Source organism: Dendrobates tinctorius, unplaced genomic scaffold, assembly GCF_039654945.1.
Source record: "Dendrobates tinctorius isolate UK_male_01 unplaced genomic scaffold, ASM3965494v1 ptg000104l, whole genome shotgun sequence".
Classification (NCBI taxonomy): domain Eukaryota; kingdom Metazoa; phylum Chordata; class Amphibia; order Anura; family Dendrobatidae; genus Dendrobates; species Dendrobates tinctorius.
In genome coordinates this window covers 1485009-1507220 of record NW_027361772.1, presented here as the reverse complement: position 1 = coordinate 1507220, position 22212 = coordinate 1485009, and the positions used below count along the sequence as shown (strand labels likewise).

The 22212-nt window shown below is 44.7% G+C and overlaps 1 protein-coding gene across 1 annotated transcript in view; it reads right to left on the bottom strand.

Moving 5' to 3' along the window:
• The window catches only part of LOC141100429 (zinc metalloproteinase-disintegrin-like 4a), a 94255-nt gene that overhangs the window by 58631 nt on the left and 13412 nt on the right, over positions 1-22212 (bottom strand). The window contains exons 2-5 of the mRNA XM_073588941.1: positions 17192-17275; positions 14077-14212; positions 13339-13415; positions 9877-9955 (exon numbers count right to left, since the gene is read on the bottom strand). Of these exons, the coding sequence (XP_073445042.1) occupies positions 9877-9955; positions 13339-13415; positions 14077-14212; positions 17192-17275 (376 nt within the window). The remainder of the gene's footprint in view (positions 1-9876; positions 9956-13338; positions 13416-14076; positions 14213-17191; positions 17276-22212) is intronic.

Sequence of the window (22212 nt, the reverse complement as noted above, 5' to 3'; positions counted from 1 at the left end):
AAAGTGCGGCACAGATTCATCTCAACTAAAAGCCGAGATCCTTAGATCAGGAACAGAACAGACATTTATAGGAGATTTCAGAACTTTCCCAAAGTCTTATGAAAACATTTACAGCACATCCAGCATTGTGCTACTGCACCCAAGTTATATATTTTAAGAATCAGAGTTGGTCCATTTTATATCGACTCCACCAAATTGGACATTGACTCCACGACTCTGACTCCACAGCCCTGCTGGGAACAATGGTATTATTGCCATTGTTTATTTAATTGAGTGCTCACCACCAAAATATAGGTTGCACGGCTTAAAAGGCACTGCCATCTTCGTATCCACTGAGTGAGTACATTCACAAAAAAAAAATGCATCCAAAAGTAGCACTTGGCAAAGCCATGGATGTAATAACCAGATGTAGCACAACTGTACTTATATTTGACATTTATAGAAGATTTACATTGTCACATTAAGTGCACAAAAGGGGTAGAAGAGTGCAGCATAACACATTACTCTATACTGTATGTATGCTCTTCATAAAGATGGCTTTACATAAGCCTAGTTGTACCACGTCTGACCATTACAGTCTATGGCTCAACCTCTGAATACCTTTTTTGCCGTTTTCAAACATAATCGCTAGAAAGATGCAGACATCGTTAAATGGGAACAGTGTCTGACATTAGAGACTGAAGCATCAAAAAAATGACTACTCCTTGTTATACCCCTAGATCAGGGGTGGGGAACCTTTTTTCTGCCGAGGGCTATTTGGAATTTTATACTAGAGTTTGGGGGCCGCATAAAATTATTAATAATGATGAGCAAGTATACTCGTTGCTCGGGTTTTCCCGAGCATGCTCAGGTGTCCTCTGAGTATTTTGGCGTGCTCGGAGATTTAGTTTCTGTCGACGCATTTGCATGATTTGCAGCTGCTGGACAGCCTGAATACATGTGGGGATTCCTTAACAAACAGGCATTCCTCACAGGTATTCAGGCTGTCCAGCAGCTGAAAATCACGCAGCTGAGGCGACGAAAACTAAATCTCCGAGGACGCCAAAATACTCGGAGACCACCCGAGCAAGGAGTATACTCGCTCATCACTCATTAATAATAAACATTAGCCAACTATATGTGGTCCCCAATAGGCAGGTAAATGTCCCCATTAGGCAGGCAAATGTTCCCATTAGGTAGCACAGGTCCCCATTAGGCAACACAGGTCCCCATTAGGCAGGTAAATGTCCCCATTAGGCAGCACAGGTCACCATTACGCAGCATAGGTCCCCATTAGGCAACACAGGTCCCCATTAGGCAGGTAAATGTCCCCATTAGGCAGCACAGGTCCCCATTAGGAAGACAAATGTCTCCATTAGGCAGCACAGGTCCCCATTAGGCAGCACAGGTCCCCAACAGGCAGGTAAATGTCACCATTAGGCAGTACAGGTCCCCATTAGGCAGGCAAATGTCCCCATTAGGCAGCACAGGTCCCCAATAGGCAGGTAAATGTCCCCATTAGGCAGCACAGGTCACCATTAGGCAGCACAGGTCCCCATTAGGCAGCATTGGTCCCCATTAGGCAGGTAAATGTCACCATTAGGCAGAACAGGTCCCCATTAGGCAGCACAGGTCCCCAATTGAAAGGCAAATGTCACCATTGGGCAGCACAGGTCCCCAATTGACAGGCAAATGTCACCATTAGGCAGCATAGGTCCCCAATTGACAGGCAAATGTCACCATTAGACAGCACAGGTCCCCATTAAGCAGGCAAATGTCCCCATTAGGCAGCACAGGTCCCCATTAGGCAGCACAGGTCCCCAATAGGCAGGTAAATGTCACCATTAGGCAGCACAGGTCCCCATTAGGCAGGCAAATGTCTCCATTAGGCAGCACAGGTCCCCATTAGGCAGCACAGGTCCCCAACAGGCAGGTAAATGTCACCATTAGGCAGCACAGGTCCCCATTAGGCAGGCAAATGTCCCCATTAGGCAGCACAGGTCCCCAATAGGCAGGTAAATGTCCCCATTAGGTAGCACAGGTCACCATTAGGCAGCATAGGTTCCCATTAGGCAACACATGTCCCCATTAGGCAGGTAAATGTCCTCATTAGGCAGCACAGGTCACCATTAGGCAGCATAGGTCCCCATTAGGCAGCACAGGTCCCCATTAGGCTGCATTGGTCCCCAATAGGCAGGTAAATGTCACCATTAGGCAGCATAGGTTCCCATTAGGCAACACATGTCCCCATTAGGCATGTAAATGTCCTCATTAGGCAGCACAGGTCATCATTAGGCAGCATAGGTCCCCATTAGGCAGCACAGGTCCCCATTAGGCAGCATTGGTCCCCAATAGGCAGGTAAATGTCACCATTAGGCAGCACAGGTCCCCATTAGGCAGCACAGGTCCCCAATTGACAGGCAAATGTCACCATTAGGCAGCACAGGTCCCCATTAGGCAGGCAAATGTCCCCATTAGGCAGCACAGGTTCCCATTAGGCAGCACAGGTCCCCATTAGGCAGGTAAATGTCACCATTAGGCAGCACAGGTCCCCATTAGGCAGCACAGGTCACCATTAGGCAGCACAGGTCCCCAACAGGCAGCACAGGTCACCATTAGGCAGCACAGGTCCCCAACAGGCAGGTAAATGTCACCATTAGGCAGCACAGGTCCCCATTAGGCAGGTAAATGTCCCCATTAGGCAGCACAGGTCCCCATTAGGCAGCACAGGTCCCCAATTGACAGGTAAATGTCACCATTAGGCAGCACAGGTCCCCAATAGGCAGGTAAATGTCACCACTAAGCAGCACAGGTCCCCATTAGGCAGGCAAATGTCCCCATTAGGCAGCACAGGTCCCCATTAGGCAGCACAGGTCCCCATTAGGCAGGTAAATGTCCCCATTAGGCAGCACAGGTCCCCAATAGGCAGGCAAATGTCCCCATTAGGCAGCACAGGTCCTCATTAGGCAGCACAGGTCCCCAATAGGCAGGTAAATGTCCCCATTAGGCAGCACAGGTCCCCAATAGGCAGGCAAATGTCCCCATTAGGCAGCACAGGTCCCCAATAGGCAGGCATCACAGGTCCCCATTAGGCAGCACATGCCCCCATTAAGCAGCACAGGTCCCCATTAGGCAGCACATACTGACCTGGTGTTGGAGTGGTCCAGTGAGTACACAGTAACAAAAGTAAAGTCCCGCTGACCAGGCCTCCTGGATGGCCCCCAAGCCCCGCACCGCACACACAGCAGCACACGGTCACCACCGCACCGGTGACCGGGGTGATGAAGAAGGCAGGCTGGGGTGATGAAGAAGGCAGGCCGCAGACAGAGTCCAGCGCAGCTGACACTGGGTGGCGGCGCGAGGTGACTCCTCCAGCTCCAGATACCCATTATTAGCTGGTATCAGTGCGCGGGGGCCGCTGGGGTCCGGCGGGGTGTGCTCAGTCCCCGTCAGTGCGTGCACGTATCAGAGCGCGGTATTCGGCGGGCCGGGCTAGGAAGCAGAGCAAGAGTCCTCCTCTGCTCCTCTGACTCCTGCAACAAGGTCACGGATCGCGGCTCTGGAGTGGCTGCGGGCCGGATCAGATGATATGGCCGGACGTTCCCCACCCCTGCCCTAGATGAATAACCTGATCAGGTGTAGCTTCCAACATGGGCTCACTTCTCAGGGATTTCTCCTGTACTGGCATTACAGGGAATCTGCAAAAGCAACACAGCAAAATTCGAGCACCAAAATCCAAATTGTGTTTTGAGACCAGGAGTGAGCACAAACCAAACTTTACACTTACATATCCAATGGATATATAAAAAAGTCTACACACCTCTGTTAAAATTCCAGGTTTTTGTCATGTAAAAAAAATCAAGAAGAATCATTAACCCCTTCAGCCCGAAGCCTGTTTTCACCTTCCTGACCGGGCCAATTTTTACAATTCTGACCACTGTCCCTTTATGAGGTCATAACTCTGGGACGCTTCAAGGGATCCAGCTGATTCTGAGAGTGTTTTCTCGTGACATATTGTACTTCATTATAGTGGTAAAATTTCTTTGATGTGTCTTACGTTCATTTATTAAGAAAACGGAAATTTGGTGAAAATTTAGAAAATTTCACAATTTTCAAATTTTAATTTTTATGCCCTTAAATCAGAGAGTCATATCGCACAAAGTAGTTAATAAATAACATTTCCACATGTCTACTTTACATCAGCACAATTTTGGAAACATAATTTTTTTTTGTTGGGAAGTTATAAGGGTTAAAAGTTGACCAGCGATTTTTCATTTTTACAACAAAATTTGCAAAACCGTTTTTTTTTTAGTGACCACCTCACATTTGAAGTCACTTTGATGGGCTTATATGACAGTAAATACCCCAAAATGACACCATTCTAAAAACTGCACCCCTCAAGGTACTCAAAACCACATTCAAGACATTCATTAACCCTTCAGGTGCTTCACAGGAATTTTTGGAATGTGGAAGAAAAAAAATAAACATTTACTATTCTTTCACAAAAATTTTTCTTTAGTCCTAATTATTTTTCACTTTTGCAAAGGTAACAGGAGAAAATGGACCACACATTTTGTTGCGCAATTTCTTCTGAGCACGCCGATACCCCATATGTGGGGGAAATCTACTGTTTGGGAACACGGCAGGGCTCAGAAGGGAAGGAGCGCCATTTCACTTTTTGAATGTAAAATTTGATGGCATAATTAGCAGTTGCCATGTCGCGTTACTAGAATAATTAGCGGATGCCATGTAGCGTTTGAAGAGCCCCTGATGTGCCTAAACAGTGGAAACCCCCCTCAAGTGACCCCATTTTGGAAATTACCGTATATACTCGAGTATAAGTCGATCCGAGTATAAGTCGACCCCCCTAATTTTGCCTCAAAAACCTGGGAAAACTTATTGACTCGAGTGTAAATCTAGGGTGGGAATTGCCGAAGATACTGGTAAATTTCATAAATGCAGCACAGTGAGTAATGGTGGCCCAAATACCGTAATGCTGTACAACAGGTATGCCCCCATAAATGCTGCACAGTGAGTAATGGTGGCCCAAATACCATAATGCTGTACAACAGGTATGCCCCCATAAATGCTGCACAGTGAGTAATGGTGGCCCAAATACCGTAATGCTGCACAACAGGTATGCCCCCATAAATGCTGCACAGTGCATGATTTATTGGCCAAGTGATAGGATTACCGGTACCGGTAATCCTATCATGTTGCTGCTGCCCCTGCTGGAATTTAAAAAAAAAAAAAAACACTATATACTCACCTCCGTTGCTGACAGCTGCTCCTGAGCGTTACCGGCTCTTCAGTGACTCAGGCAGAGGGCGCGTGCTATCCACGTCATCGCGCCCCCTGCACGTCACTGCCGGAGGACGGGAGAGAGCGGCGCGCTGGGAGAGAGCGGCGCACAGCGACTTGAAACCCCGCCGCCGCCACCGCCGCCGGGACACTGACAGGCTGCAGGGGACCGCAGACACATACCGGGGAACGTGGAGACGACGGGGACCAGGTAAGTTTGAACCGTGACCCGAATATAAGTCGAGGGGGGTCTTTTTCAGCCCAAAAAGGGGGCTGAAAAACTCGACTTATATTCGAGTATATACGGTATACCACTTTGGGAATTTATCTACAGATGTAGTGAAGATTTTGACTCCATGGGTGTTTTCCAGAAACAAGCAGCAGTGGATGTTGCTGAGTGAAAATTGCAAACTGCCGTTGTAGTGACCAGTACATTGTAGTGACCAGTACATTATGCCCAGCTCATGCTACTGGAGACACGCACCCGTATGCTAGATGGGCTCTCATCACTACAGAAATGCCAATCATTTGGGCGCTAAATGTGGTTTATATACACTGGGGCTCAGAAGGGAGGGGTGGTATTTGGATTTGGGAGCGCAGAATTTGCTGAATTTCTTTTGGTGTGCGTGAAGCCATTTAACTTTTTCAGAGCCTTTGTGCTACCAGTAAGGTGGACACTCCCTATATTTCTGTTAACCAATGACGGACCTGAGTGGGAACTTGCTTTTTTGTGGCTTGAGTTGAAGCTTTTTTTGGGTACATATTACATTACGTTAGGGATCACATTTCTCCTGCACTCTACTCTGAGCACTTTGAGGTTTCCATCTAAATCTCTGAGTGACGTGACAAATGAACCCACCGAGGGATCCATTCACTATAATGAGGCAGCAGATTTACTCTGGAATCCATCTGGCCTCTGTTCGGCAGTGTCCTTTTCAGAAGTGCACAAAACTGTGGCCGATGGCACTTTTAAAGAATCCTAAAAAGACGGACACTGCTGGATCACAGGTCCTATGGCGCCCACAATGCCTCCATCTGCCTTATTATAGGGAGTCTTCCGCTGGGGGGGTTCTGTCTGAATCACGTATTTCACAGAAAGATTTACACAGAAACCCCGGTGTAAGTGCTCAGCGCAGAGCACAGGATAAATGTGCGCCGAGCCTTACTGCGATCTTTGAGAGGCAGAATGAAAAAAGTCAACAGCAAGTGAAGAATTGGTTTTATTTATTTTTTACGCCGTTCCTCGTACGGTATAAGTGATTAGGTGTTCTTCGGGTCGGTGCGATTACAGTGATACCAGATTTAAATCTGGTTTTTATGTTTGGCTGCTGTCACACACTGAAAGACGCTTTTTATTGCGAAAACTAATTTTTGCATCACCAAATTTTGAGAGCAATAATTTTTTCATATTTCGGCCAACAGGGTCATGCTATGGCTTGTTTTTTGCGGGACGAGCTGACGTTTTTATTGGTACCATTTTCGGGCACATGACATTTTTTGATCGCTTTCCCTTCCAATTTTCAGGGGACATAATGAACAAAACCAGCAATTCAAGAACTGCTTTTTATATTTTTTCTTCTATACAGTTCAGCGTGTGGTAAAATTGATAAGACAGCTTTATTCTTCGGGTCAGTACGATGACGGCGATACCTCATTTATATTTTTTTTATGTTTTGGCGCTTTTACACAATAAAAACTTTTATAGAAAAAATAATTACGGTATTTTTGCATCGCTTTATTCTGAGAGCTGTAACGTCTCTATTTTTCTGCTGATGGAGCTGTAATACAGCTTGTTTTTTGCGTGACAAGATGACATTTTCAGTAGTACCATTTTTATTCAGATCCGTCTTTTTGACGGCTCTCTGCCCTCTCTGCCCGGCGTGCCCGCCCCTTGCTTGTAGCTCCGCCTCCTAGCGCACAGCGGCGCCTGCGATCGGCGCACCCTATCTTTAGCATAGGGTGCGCAGATCGTGCGCAGGCCATGCGCTAGTTGCGCTTTGACCTGCGCTGCGCACTGTTGACGGTGCGCCGTGCGCGCCAAAATCCGAAAAGTTTGATTTTGGCGCGCACGGCGCACCGTCAAAAGTGCGCAGCGCAGGTCAAAGCGCAACTAGCGCACGGCCTGCGCACGATCTGCGCACCCTATGCTAAAGCTACAAGCAAGGGGCGGGCACGCCGGGCAGAGAGCTGGCTCGGGGGCGGAGCTACCCCCGGCCGTGCGTGCGCTTAAAAAGCGCTAATGTGAAACCAGCCTTAAACTAATACTTTATTGGATTTATTTAATCATTCAATCTTTTTGGGTCGGGGGTCGATCAGCATGGGACATCTGGAATTAGCAATCTTTGCTCACTGTTCCTTGCAGCAGCATTCCAAATCTGTCAGATTGCGAGGACATCTTCTGGGTACAGCGCTCTCTTCAGGTCACCTGCAAATTTGGATTCAGGACTAGGTTTTTGCTGAGCCAATTCAAAACTGGTGACGCCATTCTTTTGTTGATTTGGAGGTATGACTATCCTCACAGTGTTAAATGGTATATCGAATGCCTTGGAAATGTTTTTGTACCTTTCTCCTAACCGATAACTTTCAACAATGAGTGTTGTAAGAGGTACAGATCATGGCTTTTGCTGTAAAATGCAACTTTCAGAACATCCTACTAGAATCGGCGTATTGTATATGGGATTACTGAGAATCACTATACAGTGGCATGTAAGTTTGGGCACCCCCTGGTCAAAATTCCTGTTATTGTGAACAGTTAGGCAAGTTGAAGATGAAATGACCTCTAAAAGGCCTAAAGTTAAAGATGACACATTTCCTTTATATTTTAGTAAAAAAAAATATATTGTCATTTTTTACATTTTAAAAATTACAAAAAGGAAAATGCGTCGATGCTACGTTTACCGATCAGATTAATTCTTTCATATTTTGATAGATCGGGCATTTCTGAATGCGGTGACACCAAATATATGTCCTGGTTTTTTTTATTGTTTTACTTTGAATAGGGCCAAAGCGGTTGTCCCTGGTTGACTTCTATGGTTGTCACTGCCGGATTGCTGTGAGCGCCGCCCGGTGGTTTACTTTGAATAGGGAAAAAGCGGTTGATTTGAACTTTTATATTTTTAACATTTTTATATTTTTAAAATCTTTTCCTTTTTTAGTTTTTACTTGCTCGAGCAGTCTCCTTAGGAGACTTGAAGCTGCAATCATCTGATTGCTTGTGCTACACATATCATTTTGCAGCCTTGCTATGGGTAGCAATAATGCTCATCTGCTATGAGCGCCAGCCACTGGGTGCGTTCATTGTATTTTGACAATGACACAAACAGGTCTGCAGACCCTGGGATTGTCATGCCAACCCATTGGTGCCACGTGGTCATGCGATCGGGGCACGGATGGGTTGGCATGACAACCACAAACTGACAGCTGCATTTAACATGTTAACAGCCGCGGGTGGATTGCGATTCCACCCGCGGCTGTTAGGGGCACATGTCAGCTAATCAGATCAGTTATGTGCCGGAAAAGGTGCGTACTCAGTGCCGAAGTCTGCACCAAACAGGGGGAGGCGACCTATAACGCACCTAGACGTCATAGATCGTAAAGGGCTTAATCCTTCTAAAATCCTTAAAAAATAAAGAAACGTTTGAAAAACAATGATGGTGTAAAGTAAACTTGTGGGAAACATTATGTATTAACTTTTTTGTGTAGTATGACTATTTGAACATGGCTAATTATTCAAAATTTACAGCGGGTTTCAGATATTTTCAGAATCACCAAAACATATTGACCTAAATTTACCAATAACATTAAGTACAATGTGTCACATCATTTTTTTTTCCTAGAATCATTGGGATATGTAAAAACATTCCAAAGTTATAACAACATAAATTGACAAATGCCAGACTTGGAAAAAAAATGGTGCTTGTTCATGAGGGACTATGCTAGCTGAGGAGGGAAGGGGCTAAAGGGGTTGTACAGCACATCAAACTTCTGCAGAGATGAGGCACCGCTGTTGTGCACTCCATTTGTCACTTGTTGGGTATCAGCAGCTATCGTGCACAAGCCTTATTTAAGGTCATAGGACAGGTGATCGGTACATGCTGGCCAATGGACGCAACATCAACAGTATTGTTTCCATTTATAAAATTAATCTAAAAAAATGGAAAGACAACAGATTATGCAGCAAAAAAGGGTAAGATGGCCAGATTTCTGTGTCCTTTTATCTGTGGATTTACAAAGATAACAACACGTACGCAGGGTGAGGCAATGAATAGTCAAATTGAGCAAAATGCAACATGTCATTTCTTTCAGCATTTTTTCAGCCATTGAAAGCAATGGGTGGTGCAAAATATGCAGGTTTTGCTGCATTTTTGGTGCCAAAACCTGATGAAGATTAATCAGATTTTTTTAAGCACTAAACTTTATCAGCATGCACAAGAGACAAATATACCCTGACAAAACTACAGTAAAAAATGCAACAAAAGAGCCGCAATCAGCAAAACCTGTTTTTTTTACGTTGCTTCTTTACTGCCAAGAAAGCAGGTCTTGGCTGCAGAAAAAAATGCAGCAAAAACGCAACATGTGAACATAGCCTTACTGTACTTGGTGCTCAGGATGGCTGGTGACCAGAGTGCCGTCCTCCAGATAATGGCTTTCTGTGTAATTCTCCGCAAACAGACCCCTGCAGCAACATAGAGAAGTTAGTCAGCATCCAGTGGCATGTAAAAGTTTGGGCACCCCTGGTCAACATTACTGTTATTGTGAACAGTAAAGCAAGTTGAAAATAAAATGCTGTCTAAAAGGCCTAAGGTTAAAGATGACATGCTTCCTTCGTATTTACGCAACTATATATATATGTATATATATATATATATATATATATATATATATATATATACACGTTAGGGGCTTGCAGAACGCACCAAATAATATAAAAGTAAAGATAAGGTGCGTTCGCAGCGTCCACTGTGCAGAGATGTTACCTACTGCCAGGTAATGGCAGATACAAAATGGCAATGGCGGTATAACAAACACACACGGGTTAACTTCACCCGGTATGTAATAGGCGAACCCTGTTGCTTCACAGGGCCGCTATACCGCAAGGTGAGCGCTAGTGTCTTGGTCACAGGAGACACGGGGATAGAGTCCCTCTAGACCCACTAGCGTTCGGCGCCGCAACTGCGGTGCCAGGAAGAGCAACTTATAGGTTAACCGCACGAAGTGCATACAGCGCCGCTCTGGCGGACACCACTAACCAGCCCAAGCTTAGAACTGGAAAGCGCACTAATTGCGCACAGCGCCGCGATGACGGACACTGCTGTACATGCGGCACAGTCGTGCCTTGTGCAGGATGGCACACTCTGGTGCTAACTCTCGTGAAGAGACCTGGGTGCACTGTGGCGCATAGGCAATGCCACTACAAGGCGCTGACTCTAAGGCTGGAGTCACACTAACCTGCGTAAAATACGGTCAGTATTTTACATGCGTAATACGGATGACAGACCCCTAAACAGTGCTCCGTATGTCATCCGTAATCAAGGTGTGGTCGCGTATTTTGCGCATGTCAGCATCCGTATGTAATCCGTATGGCATCCGTATGGTGAGATTTTCTCGCAGGCTTGCAAAATGGACATATAATGGAGCCCTATGACAGTTTTAATAAAGAAATGAAAGAATAGATATAGACACATAGAATGCATATATATATATATATATATATATATATAATATAATGATAATAAATAATAATAATAATACATTTTATTTTTATAGCGCCGACATATTCCGCAGCACTTTACATTTCAGAGGGGATTTGTACAGACAATAGACATTACAGCATAACAATAATCACATACAGTAGATTATAACAAATACCAAGAGGAAAGAGGGCCCTGCTCGCAAGCTTACAGTCTATGAGGAAAGAGGGAGACACGAAAGGTGGGTGGTAACAGTTACCCTGATTGTATGGACCAGTCATAATGTTAAGTGTGTAACAGTACAGACACAGAGGGCTAATGGAGGCATAAAGCATGTGGGAACATGATGCGGGGAACCTGGTTATGGTAAAACTTTTGGCTCTGCCACACAGGGATAGATTAGGTTAATGTGTTGGGGTGGTAGGCCAGTCTGAATAAATGCGTTTTCAGGACACGCTTAAAATTGTGGGGATTGGGGACTAATCGTATTGACCTGGGAAGTGCATTCCCAAGAATTGGCGCGGCACGTGTAAAGTCTTGGAGACGGGAGTGGGAGGTTCTGACTATTGAGGATGCTAATCTCAGGTCATCAGCAGAACGGAGGGCGCGGGTAGGGTGGTATACTGAAACAAGGGAGGAGATGTAGAATAGGTAGGAGATGTACATATATATATGTATTCTATGTGTCTATATCTATTCTTTCATTTCTTTATTAAAACAGTCAGTGTGAGTTTACTGTATTGCGCACTGAATTGCCGGCATTGCTAAAAGACACCTGGTGCGTATTTCTCGCAGGTCACATGTGTGCTCCGTGTGTAATCCGTATTTTTTGCGCACCCATAGACTTGCATTGGCGTACTACGGGCGTAGTACGCTGACAATCGCAGCATGCTGCGAGTGGCACGGAGCGTAGGATACTGAGGAGAAATATACGCCTGGTGCGAGTGACCCCATAGAGAATCATTGGTCCTTGTCTAATGCGTGCTTTTTGCGCCTCTCACGCACCCGTATTCCTTGCCAGTGTGACTCCGGCCTAACTCCGATAACCCTATTACATGCAAAACCAAGGGAGGAGAGTAATAATGAGTCAGTCACCAGAAACATGCATCCATCATCACACACAAGTACATAATACTATACTAACACATGGCCGGGCGGCCATGCGAGGATTGTATAGTTGCAGCCTTCCGGGACCTTCCTAGTGGTCCAATCAGAGCAGCAACAGAACCTGAGCACGTGACCTCCGACCTCCAATGAGAGGTCGTCCCATGGGCATGCTCAGTGGAGCGAAAGAAGGACTTAGTCCTAGGAGTTGCTCACTGCTGGCTAGCATGGATTGCTATAGCTGGACCAGGGGTAGCAGCAGCTACCAAACCGACAGTGCTAGCCTGAGCAAGACGCCGGGATCGACGCCTCTGCTGAGTAGCCTCCTCTGCGGTTGGGGAAGAAAGGGAGACCGCAGAGGGAGAAACCCAACGCCTAACATATATAGTCATTGTTTACATTTTAGTTGTGTGCTTAGATAACTTTGACAAAGGTTTCAGACCTGAAATAGCCTATTAGGGTTATGGTTTGTTCACTATCACCGTTAGGAAAGGCTAGGTGATGAACATTTCCCAGCTTTATAAAAACCCAGCCTACTCTAACCCTATGCCAAAAAACAGCAGCCATGGGTTCTTCTAAGCAGCTGCCTAGCACTCTGAAAATGGAAATGTTGGAAGCCTACAAAGCAGGAGAAGGCTATAAGAAGATAGTAAAGTGTTTTCAAGTTTACATTTCAAACTGAGGAAAGGGCATTAAAAAGATGGCAGTTAACAGGAACAAAAGGCACAAGCTGAAGGTTTTACAATAGCCCTCACAGTCCCCTGATCTCAACATCACTGAAAAACTGTGGCTAGAACTCAAAATAGCAGAGGATGCAAGATGGCCCAGGAATTTCACAGAACTGGAAGAATTTTCCAAGGAAGAAGAGAGGAAAATCGCTCTTGGCAGGTTACAAAAAGTATTTAGAAGCTGTGAGTCTTTCAAAAGGGGGTGCTACTAGATACTAACCATGCAGGGTGCCCAAATTTTTCGATCACCCATTTTCCTTTTTTTTTAATTTTTAAAATTTTTATATTTTTTTGCCTGAAATTCTAAGGAAATGTGTCATCTTTAACTTTAGACCTTTTAGAGATAATTTCTTCTACCACTTGCTTAACTGTTCACAATAACAGTAATTTTGACCAGGGGTACTTTTACATGTCACTGTATATATCATGAGATCAGTGGAAATCTGCAGTATAACGTCCCATTATAAGGGATATGTACAAGTACATAGATCATCTCACTGCTCGAGATATACATAAGCCACACTGTGACCACTCACTCTGTCTTCTCAATGTGAATGACTGTGGGCTTCCCACCCAGGAGGATCTCATATTGAAGAACGTCTGGATAAATGTTCTGAACAAACAGATAAAAAACAATATTTTAATCAGGATTTCTTTTTACATTCATGTTCATTAGGTTAGATCCCTAGGAACTGAATACTGGGTGCTACAGTAATAGGAGACACAGCAATGAACTGTAATCTACTGGAGGACCAATCAGAAAAAGTTCAATTCACCAGCAGCACTCCAGCAGGAGAAATCAGGTATTACATGGTCTATATTCAAACCAATAAGCGATGAGTCCTCCAAATACACTCTTCACTCCAACTATTGGAAGGAATTCTCTCCTCTTCTAACTCAGAATGGATTTGCAAGTGACTTAGGTAATTTTCTATGTCTGTATGTATAAGGCTCAGATCAAATCTGTTTTATGACTGTCATTTATAAAGGAAGCAACAACACTTAACCAAATCCATTGCATGATGGACGTCACCCGGCCTGACAGACCCCATTAACTTACAATGGGGTAAGTTCAGTTTTACCATTGTTTTGACTGTTAACATGTCAATACATACAGCCCCATTTTTAATGCATAATATGATGGTATCTGCGATGGAGGCTCTGATGAAGATGTGATCGGAGCCTTAGACTTCACACCACCGTCACGTTATGACAGCGATACCCTTGATTAGAAGCTTCTTCCATAATTATTGGGAACATGGAGTGGGAGATACCTGCGTGTCTCTCTTGTAGACAGTGTGCAACCTCCTAGGAAAGACGACCTCATGTGTCTGTCCTTCTGGTAACTGAGCGAATACTAAAAGTGAAAAATACAAAGACATTAACAAGTAGAAGTAAATGGTCTGACATCTGCATCGGGCAAACCTGGGTAGGTGTCAAGGACTATTGGGCTTGGGGGGCAAAATGTGATTTGGACACACATGGAGTTGTCACATTGAGGTTAGATTAGAAAGGTGTCTTTGTCATCAAAGGGCCAACATATATCATGACCGGGCACAGATTATATATATATAGGGGGATCTAAAACATATCATATAGTGGCAGATTTCAATAACCTGGTATGTACGGGGGCGGCCTGACCGTACCCTGATATCTGCTGTCAGAATCACAGATCCTATGATACATGGAGAAAATTGGTGCCGGGGCCGTCTGGTTACTGTCAGACCAAAAAACATGGCTAAGTTCTTCGTACACCAGCACCACAGACCGGTAGAAGGCTGTGGCTGGTACTGCAGCTCAGACCCATTGAAGTGAATGAAGTGTAATAGGGAGGACGTGGCCATGATTTATAATCCTGGATAAACCCTATAAATCATGTAGAAGCTGCACCAGGTGATGTGGGTGACAGGAGCGGCCTCCACCTGGGATTACACTTCCCATACAGCGGCTGTATACAGCACACCGGGGTCTATATGTATACAAACAAGATGTGAGGACCACCACACATATATTACAGAACGGCAGTAATAGACGTCCTACAACCTGCAGAAGAAACATGTGGGGAGAGCAACGCCACATTCATAGAAAATCTCCAGAAATGGTCAGTGTCCTCACCCAGAAGTGCCAGCACCAGGAGAAGACGTCTCAGCATGGTCCGGACACGTCTTATCACCGTTATCCTGGAGGAGAGAAGCAGGAGATAAGAAGAAGTGACGTATAATACCTGAGAGCAGGTAATAATGGGCGGTGAGACCCTGCACTAGTAAAAATCCCCCCGGTATACAGCGGGGGCGGGAGACACGTCTGTCTCCCCCTCCTCATTATCCGGACTACACAATTACCCCGCACTAGTAATGTACAGGTGCACAGTTATCAACACCGGAGCCAGGAAAGTGGAGCAGTTACCATAGCAACCTGTTAGTTGGTTTCACCTTCCTGAGCCTCCCAAAAATGGCAAAATCTCATTGGTTGCTATGGAGACTGCCCGACAAAACTTCTTAACGGTGATGGCCATAGACCCCCTATAACTGACAATCATAGACCCCCATTTCAGTGAAAGTCATATAACAGTCATGGCCATAAATCTTCCCTCATAATATTTCCCCCTATAACAGTGACCCCAGGCAGACAGTGACAGAACCCCTATAGTAGTGGCAAGACCCCCATAATATTGCCAGGACCCCATAGTAGTGGCAGGACCCCCATAGTAGTGGCAGGTTCCCCATAACAGGATCCGGTATCAGTCACCTCCTATAGGGTCCTCTCCTCTCACAGGTGACTGCTGACTGACAAGAAGCAGCATCAGTGGCAGAGACCGGGTCTCCCTGTGGGAGGTGCTGCCACCTGCTGGCTGCACAAGTCATGTCTCCTCCATCACATACTGGACATTTCTGGATCTGTTCCTCCTGCGCTACTGGGATCTAGGGGGAGAGAGAGAGAGAGAGAAAGAGAAACAGAGAGATATTTTCGCTGCTCCCGGTACGGCCTTTCATGGTTAAAATGCTTCCCGGAGTAAAGCTTCCAGGTATGCGCACTTCAAAATAGCGGACCGTCAAAGAAAAAAAACGTTGCAGGGTCCGTCTCATCCGCTCGGGAGATGCTAAAATCTTGGCGGATCCATCAAACAACGGGTGGGACGGATGACCGTCAGTCAAGATCCGCCACTAATGTAAGTCTACGGGGAAAAAACGGATCCGCCCCTTTTTTGGCGGATCTGTTTTTTTCAAAAATTGGCGGATTTTGACTGACGTCAAAAAACGGAAGTGTGAAACAGGCCTTACACGGTGATTCTTCAGTGATAGTAGCATCATACGTCTCTGTTCACACTCTCTCTGCCAGTTCTATTTTAGGAACGGACAAATGAATTAGGCCGGAGTCACAGTTAACGTATAATAAAAAAAATTGGTCCGATTCTGACGGCCGAGACCCGCACAAAGGTTCCCTGAACAGTGATCCGTATGTCATCCATGTGCAATGCGAGGATGCGATTTCCTCACATAAAAATATCCGTGTGACATCCGCATGGAATGCGCATGGCGTGATTTTATCGCAGCCTTGCAAAATGAACATATAACGATTTCTTGGCCTGAAATTAATTTAAATCCTAATCAGCAACCCTATTTATTCGCTCTACAACAGGTGGCAGCCTCCAATCTTTGCATTAGAGTCCGGGCTTGCGTTGGGGTCATTCTGCTTTGTGTCAAACATGTCAGACAGGCTTACTTTCAACACTACTAAGAAGAATAAAATGTTATGTCACTCTGTCTTCCACTTTGCATCAAACGTGAACATACAGTGGGGACTACATCATATGAAAAAATGTACACGAGAACCAATAAATAAAAATGTATAAACTTTATTAAACATGAAAAAGTTGCACCACTCACCCACAGTGATACACTTGATGTCTTTATTTACCATACAACTATAGTATTAGTAATGGAAAGGTGTCTTATAGAAGCCTCTCCATTACTAAGCCGAGGGCATGATGTCACCAGACAATACAAAGGTGACATAAACCCCACAAATATTAACCCTCTTACCACCACCACAGGGCAAGTTGGAAGGGCCGGGCAAAGCGCCAGAATTGGCACATCTAATAGATGGGCCCTTTCTGGGCAATTTCGGGCCGTTATTTTTAGGCTGGGAAGTCAATATCCATGGCTCCTTATCAGCCTGAAAATATCAGCCCCCAGCTGTTTGCTTTAGCAAGGCTGGTTGTCAAAAATGGGAGGGGACCTAACGCCGTTTTATATTTATAGCACAGGTTGTGGCTGATGAATACTCCCATCAGCCGCCGCCTGTACATTAACGCAATGTACACAGGAAGAAACACCGATTAGTTAAATTGAGCTCTGCTACATCTGTGCCTGAAGGCTGGTGACTTACTGCACCTGATGCTCAGGGCGGCTGGTGACCAGAGTGCCGTCCTCCAGATAATGGCTTTCTGTGTAGTTCTCCGCAAACAGACCCCTGCAGAAACAGAGAGAAGTTAGTCAGTATTAATATATCATGATGTCCTGCTATAAGAGATTTGCCCATACACAACCCGTGGGACCAATTTCAGAGCAGGGGTGCACCTCCCCACTATGTCAGATGAGGACAGGGAATATTTAAGTGACCTAAGGTTGTAGCATCTATGGCTAATAATAAAGCCCCTGAATCGGTCGGTCTTTCAATGGAGCTGTATAAACAATTTGGAGACATCCTCCCGTCCAGAATATTACAGAAATTTTCAGTAATCTACCGGCAGAGAGAGCGAACAAACTCACTGCATGAAGAAATTATAGTGTAAGTGGTGAAACGGGGAAAAGATCCCTGCATAACAGATTTCTGCAGACACATGTCCATGTTACTCACGGAAATCTAAATATTCTCTATGGTGCAGGCTCTTAGCAGAGGTGAATCTAGGTTTACCCTCACTCCGGGCAAAGCTTCAGTTTGGTTCCCCCTCCTGTACATAGCAGTAGGAGTAGTCCTCATGTGACCGCTCATATGCGATTTTCACACTTAGTCACGTGCCGACGAGCTGCCCTTTCTAATTATTCTAACTGTTTACTTCAGCCCCTGCTGCACCGGGAGAAGCAGGAAAAGGAGTAATCAGCACGTGGCCGTAAGTATGAAAATAACATATCAGTGGTCACGCGATGACCGTTGGAACAGGAACCAAATCCTGACAGTGAGAATATTACACACTGTTAGGATTTGGCATGCTATACTGCTTAAAGAGAGCCTGTCATGTCCCCAAACCCTACCAACCTTGCAGATATGGGGTTATTCTGCAGGTCAATAGCGTTGCAATGATGTCTGTCAACAGCACCAAAAGACCAGCTATCTGGAGGAAATGAGCTTTATTCCTCCTCCCGGGAGCTGCTGGCTTTCAGTTGTAGCCGGAGTGGATACAGTGATCACTCACAGCCCTGAAATTTTGATTCACGTCTTGCTCTGCACAGATGCACCCTGTCCCCGCCATACTGTGCCCTCACACTGTCCCCCCACACTGCACTCTTTCTACACCGTCTCCCCCTCCACTGCAAAATCTCTATACTGTGCCCACTTCTCACACTCATCTCAACATTTTGTCTGCTTACATTGTGGCCCCATGAAGGCCCCCTCTCTATACTGCCTCCACCCTCCACACTGCCCAGTCTGTTCAATGCCCCCTTCACACTATTATCCTTTCCCCTAAATAACTAGCATTTCTTAGGCTCCAGTGGATCGTTTACCCTACCACCGTCCCCATCAGCAGGGCGATCAGGTGACCTCATCATGCTGCTGTACATCGCTTAGACCCCAGAAGTTCTGGCAATCAGAGCTTCAATCCTTCAGACACGAGTATAATTGGATGTAGGAGCCGACATTTCACATGTTCCCCTCTCCGGCTGTCAGTATAACAGCCAGCTTAGAGAAAGGTCAAATCCTACTCCCGGGGGGCTGCAAAATCCCACCCGGGAGACATGATAGACCATCACATGAGGAGGTGATTAGTGGACAGGCCATGGACTGAATAAAACAATTTAGCGGCACTAGTGTGAAATTCTTCTGGACGAAATCTCACTCCGGCACCACTATTGACGGTTGTCTGGGCCTGTGAAGTAACTACCAAATGATGACATCAAGGTGAAAAATCAATCTGCTCGTGCCCAGCCCCTGGTAATGATGGCGCCTGCATCAGATTTCAGCCAGGGAAGGCAGGTCATGAAAAAGAGTTCACCTATCAGTCATAGTCACAAGGAAAGTGGGCGTGCAAGAAATACTCAGATTGGCAGGAGAAGAGCAGGTGCTATGTCCAGCCACGCTGCACTTGTGCCTCATTAGCATAAAACTAGGATGGAAGATTACAGAGGATCGACAAAACGGATTTCCTCAAAAAAAGGTATCATTTTAATGAGCTTCAAAGTGTTATTTACAGCGATATCTTTAGTTAAGAGCCCAAAATCCTGTTGACAGATTCCCTTTAAAATACTCAGAGTCCTCCTGGATGGAGAAAGAAAAATGTTGTGAAGAAGAAACGGAGAGTGGTGGTCATGGGGGATTCCCTGTTGAGAGGAACAGAGGCCGCTATCTGCAGACCGGATATAACTTCAAGAGAAATGTGCTGTCTTCCAGGTGCAAAAATTAAAGATGTGGCTGACAGGATATCAGGACTCTTCAGACCTACAGATGACTACCCATTCCTGCTACTACATGTGGGGACAAATGACACCGCAAGAAACGACCTGGAAACCATCTGCAGATACTTTGAAGACTTAGGCAAGAAAGTGAAAGAACTTGGAGCGCAGGTGGTCTTCTCTTCCATCTCCCAGTGGATGGCCATGGAACAAGGAGGTGGAATAAGATTCTGCAGGTGAACAACTGGCTACGTCGATGGTCCCGTCAGCAAGGATTTCTATTTCTGGACCACGGAGTGAATTACCTATACGATGGACTACTTGCTAGAGATGGGGTGCACCTTACGAAGACTGGAAAACATGTATTTGGAAGTCGCCTTGCTACACTCATCAGGAGAGCTTTAAACTAGAACAATGTGGGAAGGGAAGTAAAAGGCCAGAAAAAGCCATACACCTGACAAATGCTATTGAGAACTCTGCTATTAGAAGTGGAAAGGAAGAACAAAGACAAAAGAATCTAATTACTAAAAATATTGGAGAAAGAGAGAACAATCACAAACTTAAATGTTTCTATACTAATGCACAAAGCATGGGCAACAAACAAGGAGAACTAGAACTACTAACACAGGAAAAGAAATATGATGTCATTGGAATCACTGAAACTTGGTGGGACAATACACATGATTGGAATACAAGACTAGAAGGATACAACTTATTTGCAAGAAACAGACTTGATAAACGAGGAGGTGTCGCATTGTATGTTAGAAACATGTATATCTGCCCAGAGATTGAAGCTTCAGAGACTGGGAGTTCTGTGGAAACTGTTTGGGTAAGAATACAAGGACATAACAATGGAAAGGACACCATTGTAGGCATTTACTACAGGCCGCCTGTGCAAGCTGAAGATATGGATGAACTCTTTATGCATCAAATGGCCAAGTTCTCCAAAAAATATGACATAGTTGTCATGGGAGATTTCAACTATCCAGACATTTGTTGGGAATCTCTCTCAGGAAAATCTAACAGATCAAGGAAATTCTTATCCTCTCTTGCTGAAAACTTTATCTTCCAAAAGGTAGGGGAGAAAACAAGGGGAACTGCTACCTTAGATCTAATCCTTATAAACAAGGAGGAAATGGTTGAGGGGGTAAAAGTGGCTGGGACCCTAGGAGGTAGCAACCATGCTATTTTAGAATTTTTGATAACTAGAGGAGGAAGACCTGTGAAGACTCAGACGTCAAGGTTAGATTTCAGAAAGGCAGATTTTAAGGGATTCAGAAAGAGAATTGGAGGGATCCAATGGCTGGATATCCTTAAGGACAAAAATGTCCAGGAAGGATGGGAAATCTTGAAAAATGAAATTCTCAAAGCACAATTGTTAACAATTCCGAAAAGAGGGAAGAATAGGAAGCATTTAAGGAAACCCGGATGGATGAACACAGAACTTAAGCACATGCTAAAAAGGAAGAAAAAAATGTTTATAAAATGGAAAGAGGGAGGCATATCTAAAGAAGAATATAATGATGTCTGCAGAACCTGCAGGGCACAAATCAGATTAACTAACGCTGACAATGAATTAAGGCTTGCAAGAGACGTCAAAAGCAATAATAATGGATTTTGGGGATATGTCAAAAGTAAAAGAAAAGTCAAAGATGCTATAGGATTTTTACAGGATGAAAATGATGAAATGGTAAGACAGGATGTTGAGAAGGCCGAACTTTTAAATTCCTCTTTTGCATCTGTTTTCTCTCAGAAAGGAAATGTAACATCAACTGTTCTTCACTGTCCTATTAAGGGAATAGAAGAATCCAGGATATCTATAAACAGAAATATAGTGAGAAAACACTCAGCGAACCTAAATGAATTCAAGTCTCCAGGTTCAGATGAATTACACCCCAGAGTACTGAAGGAGATAGCAGAAGAAATTTTTGAACCCCTCTCCATAATCTTTGAAAACTCTTGGAGAACAGGAGAAGTCCCAGAAGACTGGAGAAGAGCAAATGTTGTTCCTATCTTCAAAAAGGGGATGAAGGTGGACCCAGGCAACTATAGGCCAGTGAGTCTGACTTCTATACCAGGAAAGATCTTTGAAGAAATTATTAAACAACATGTATGTCAGTACCTGGATAAGAATGAAGTGATTAAACAGAGTCAGCATGGGTTTGAAACTAATAAGTCATGCCAGACTAACTTAATTTCCTTCTATGACAGAATCACTGATTGGGTGGATCAGGGAAATGCTGTAGATATAGTATATCTTGACTTCAGCAAAGCATTTGACAAAGTATCTCACACAATCCTTATTGAAAAAATGGCTAAGTATGGAATGGACAAGGCAACTGTTAGGTGGATTCATAACTGGCTTAGTGACCGGACCCAAAGAGTGGTCATAAATGGCTGCACATCCAGTTGGAAGAATGTCTCAAGTGGGGTACGACAGGGCTCTGTCCTGGGCCCTGTATTGTTCAACATCTTTATAAACGATTTAGATGAAGGAATTGAGGGTAAACTAATTAAATTTGCTGATGACACAAAGCTAGGAGGGATAGCTAATTCTAGAGAAGAGAGAGAGAGAGGATTCAAAACGATATAAATAAATTCGAGCAGTGGGCAGCAACTAACAGAATGGTTTTTAACAGGGAAAAATGCAAAGTACTACATCTGGGCAATAAAAATGAAAAAAAGCATATACAGAATGGGAGGAATAGGGCTAAGGAACAGCACATGTGAAAAAGACTTGGGTATACTAATAGATCACAGACTGAATATGAGTCAACAGTGTGAAGCAGCAAAAAAGGC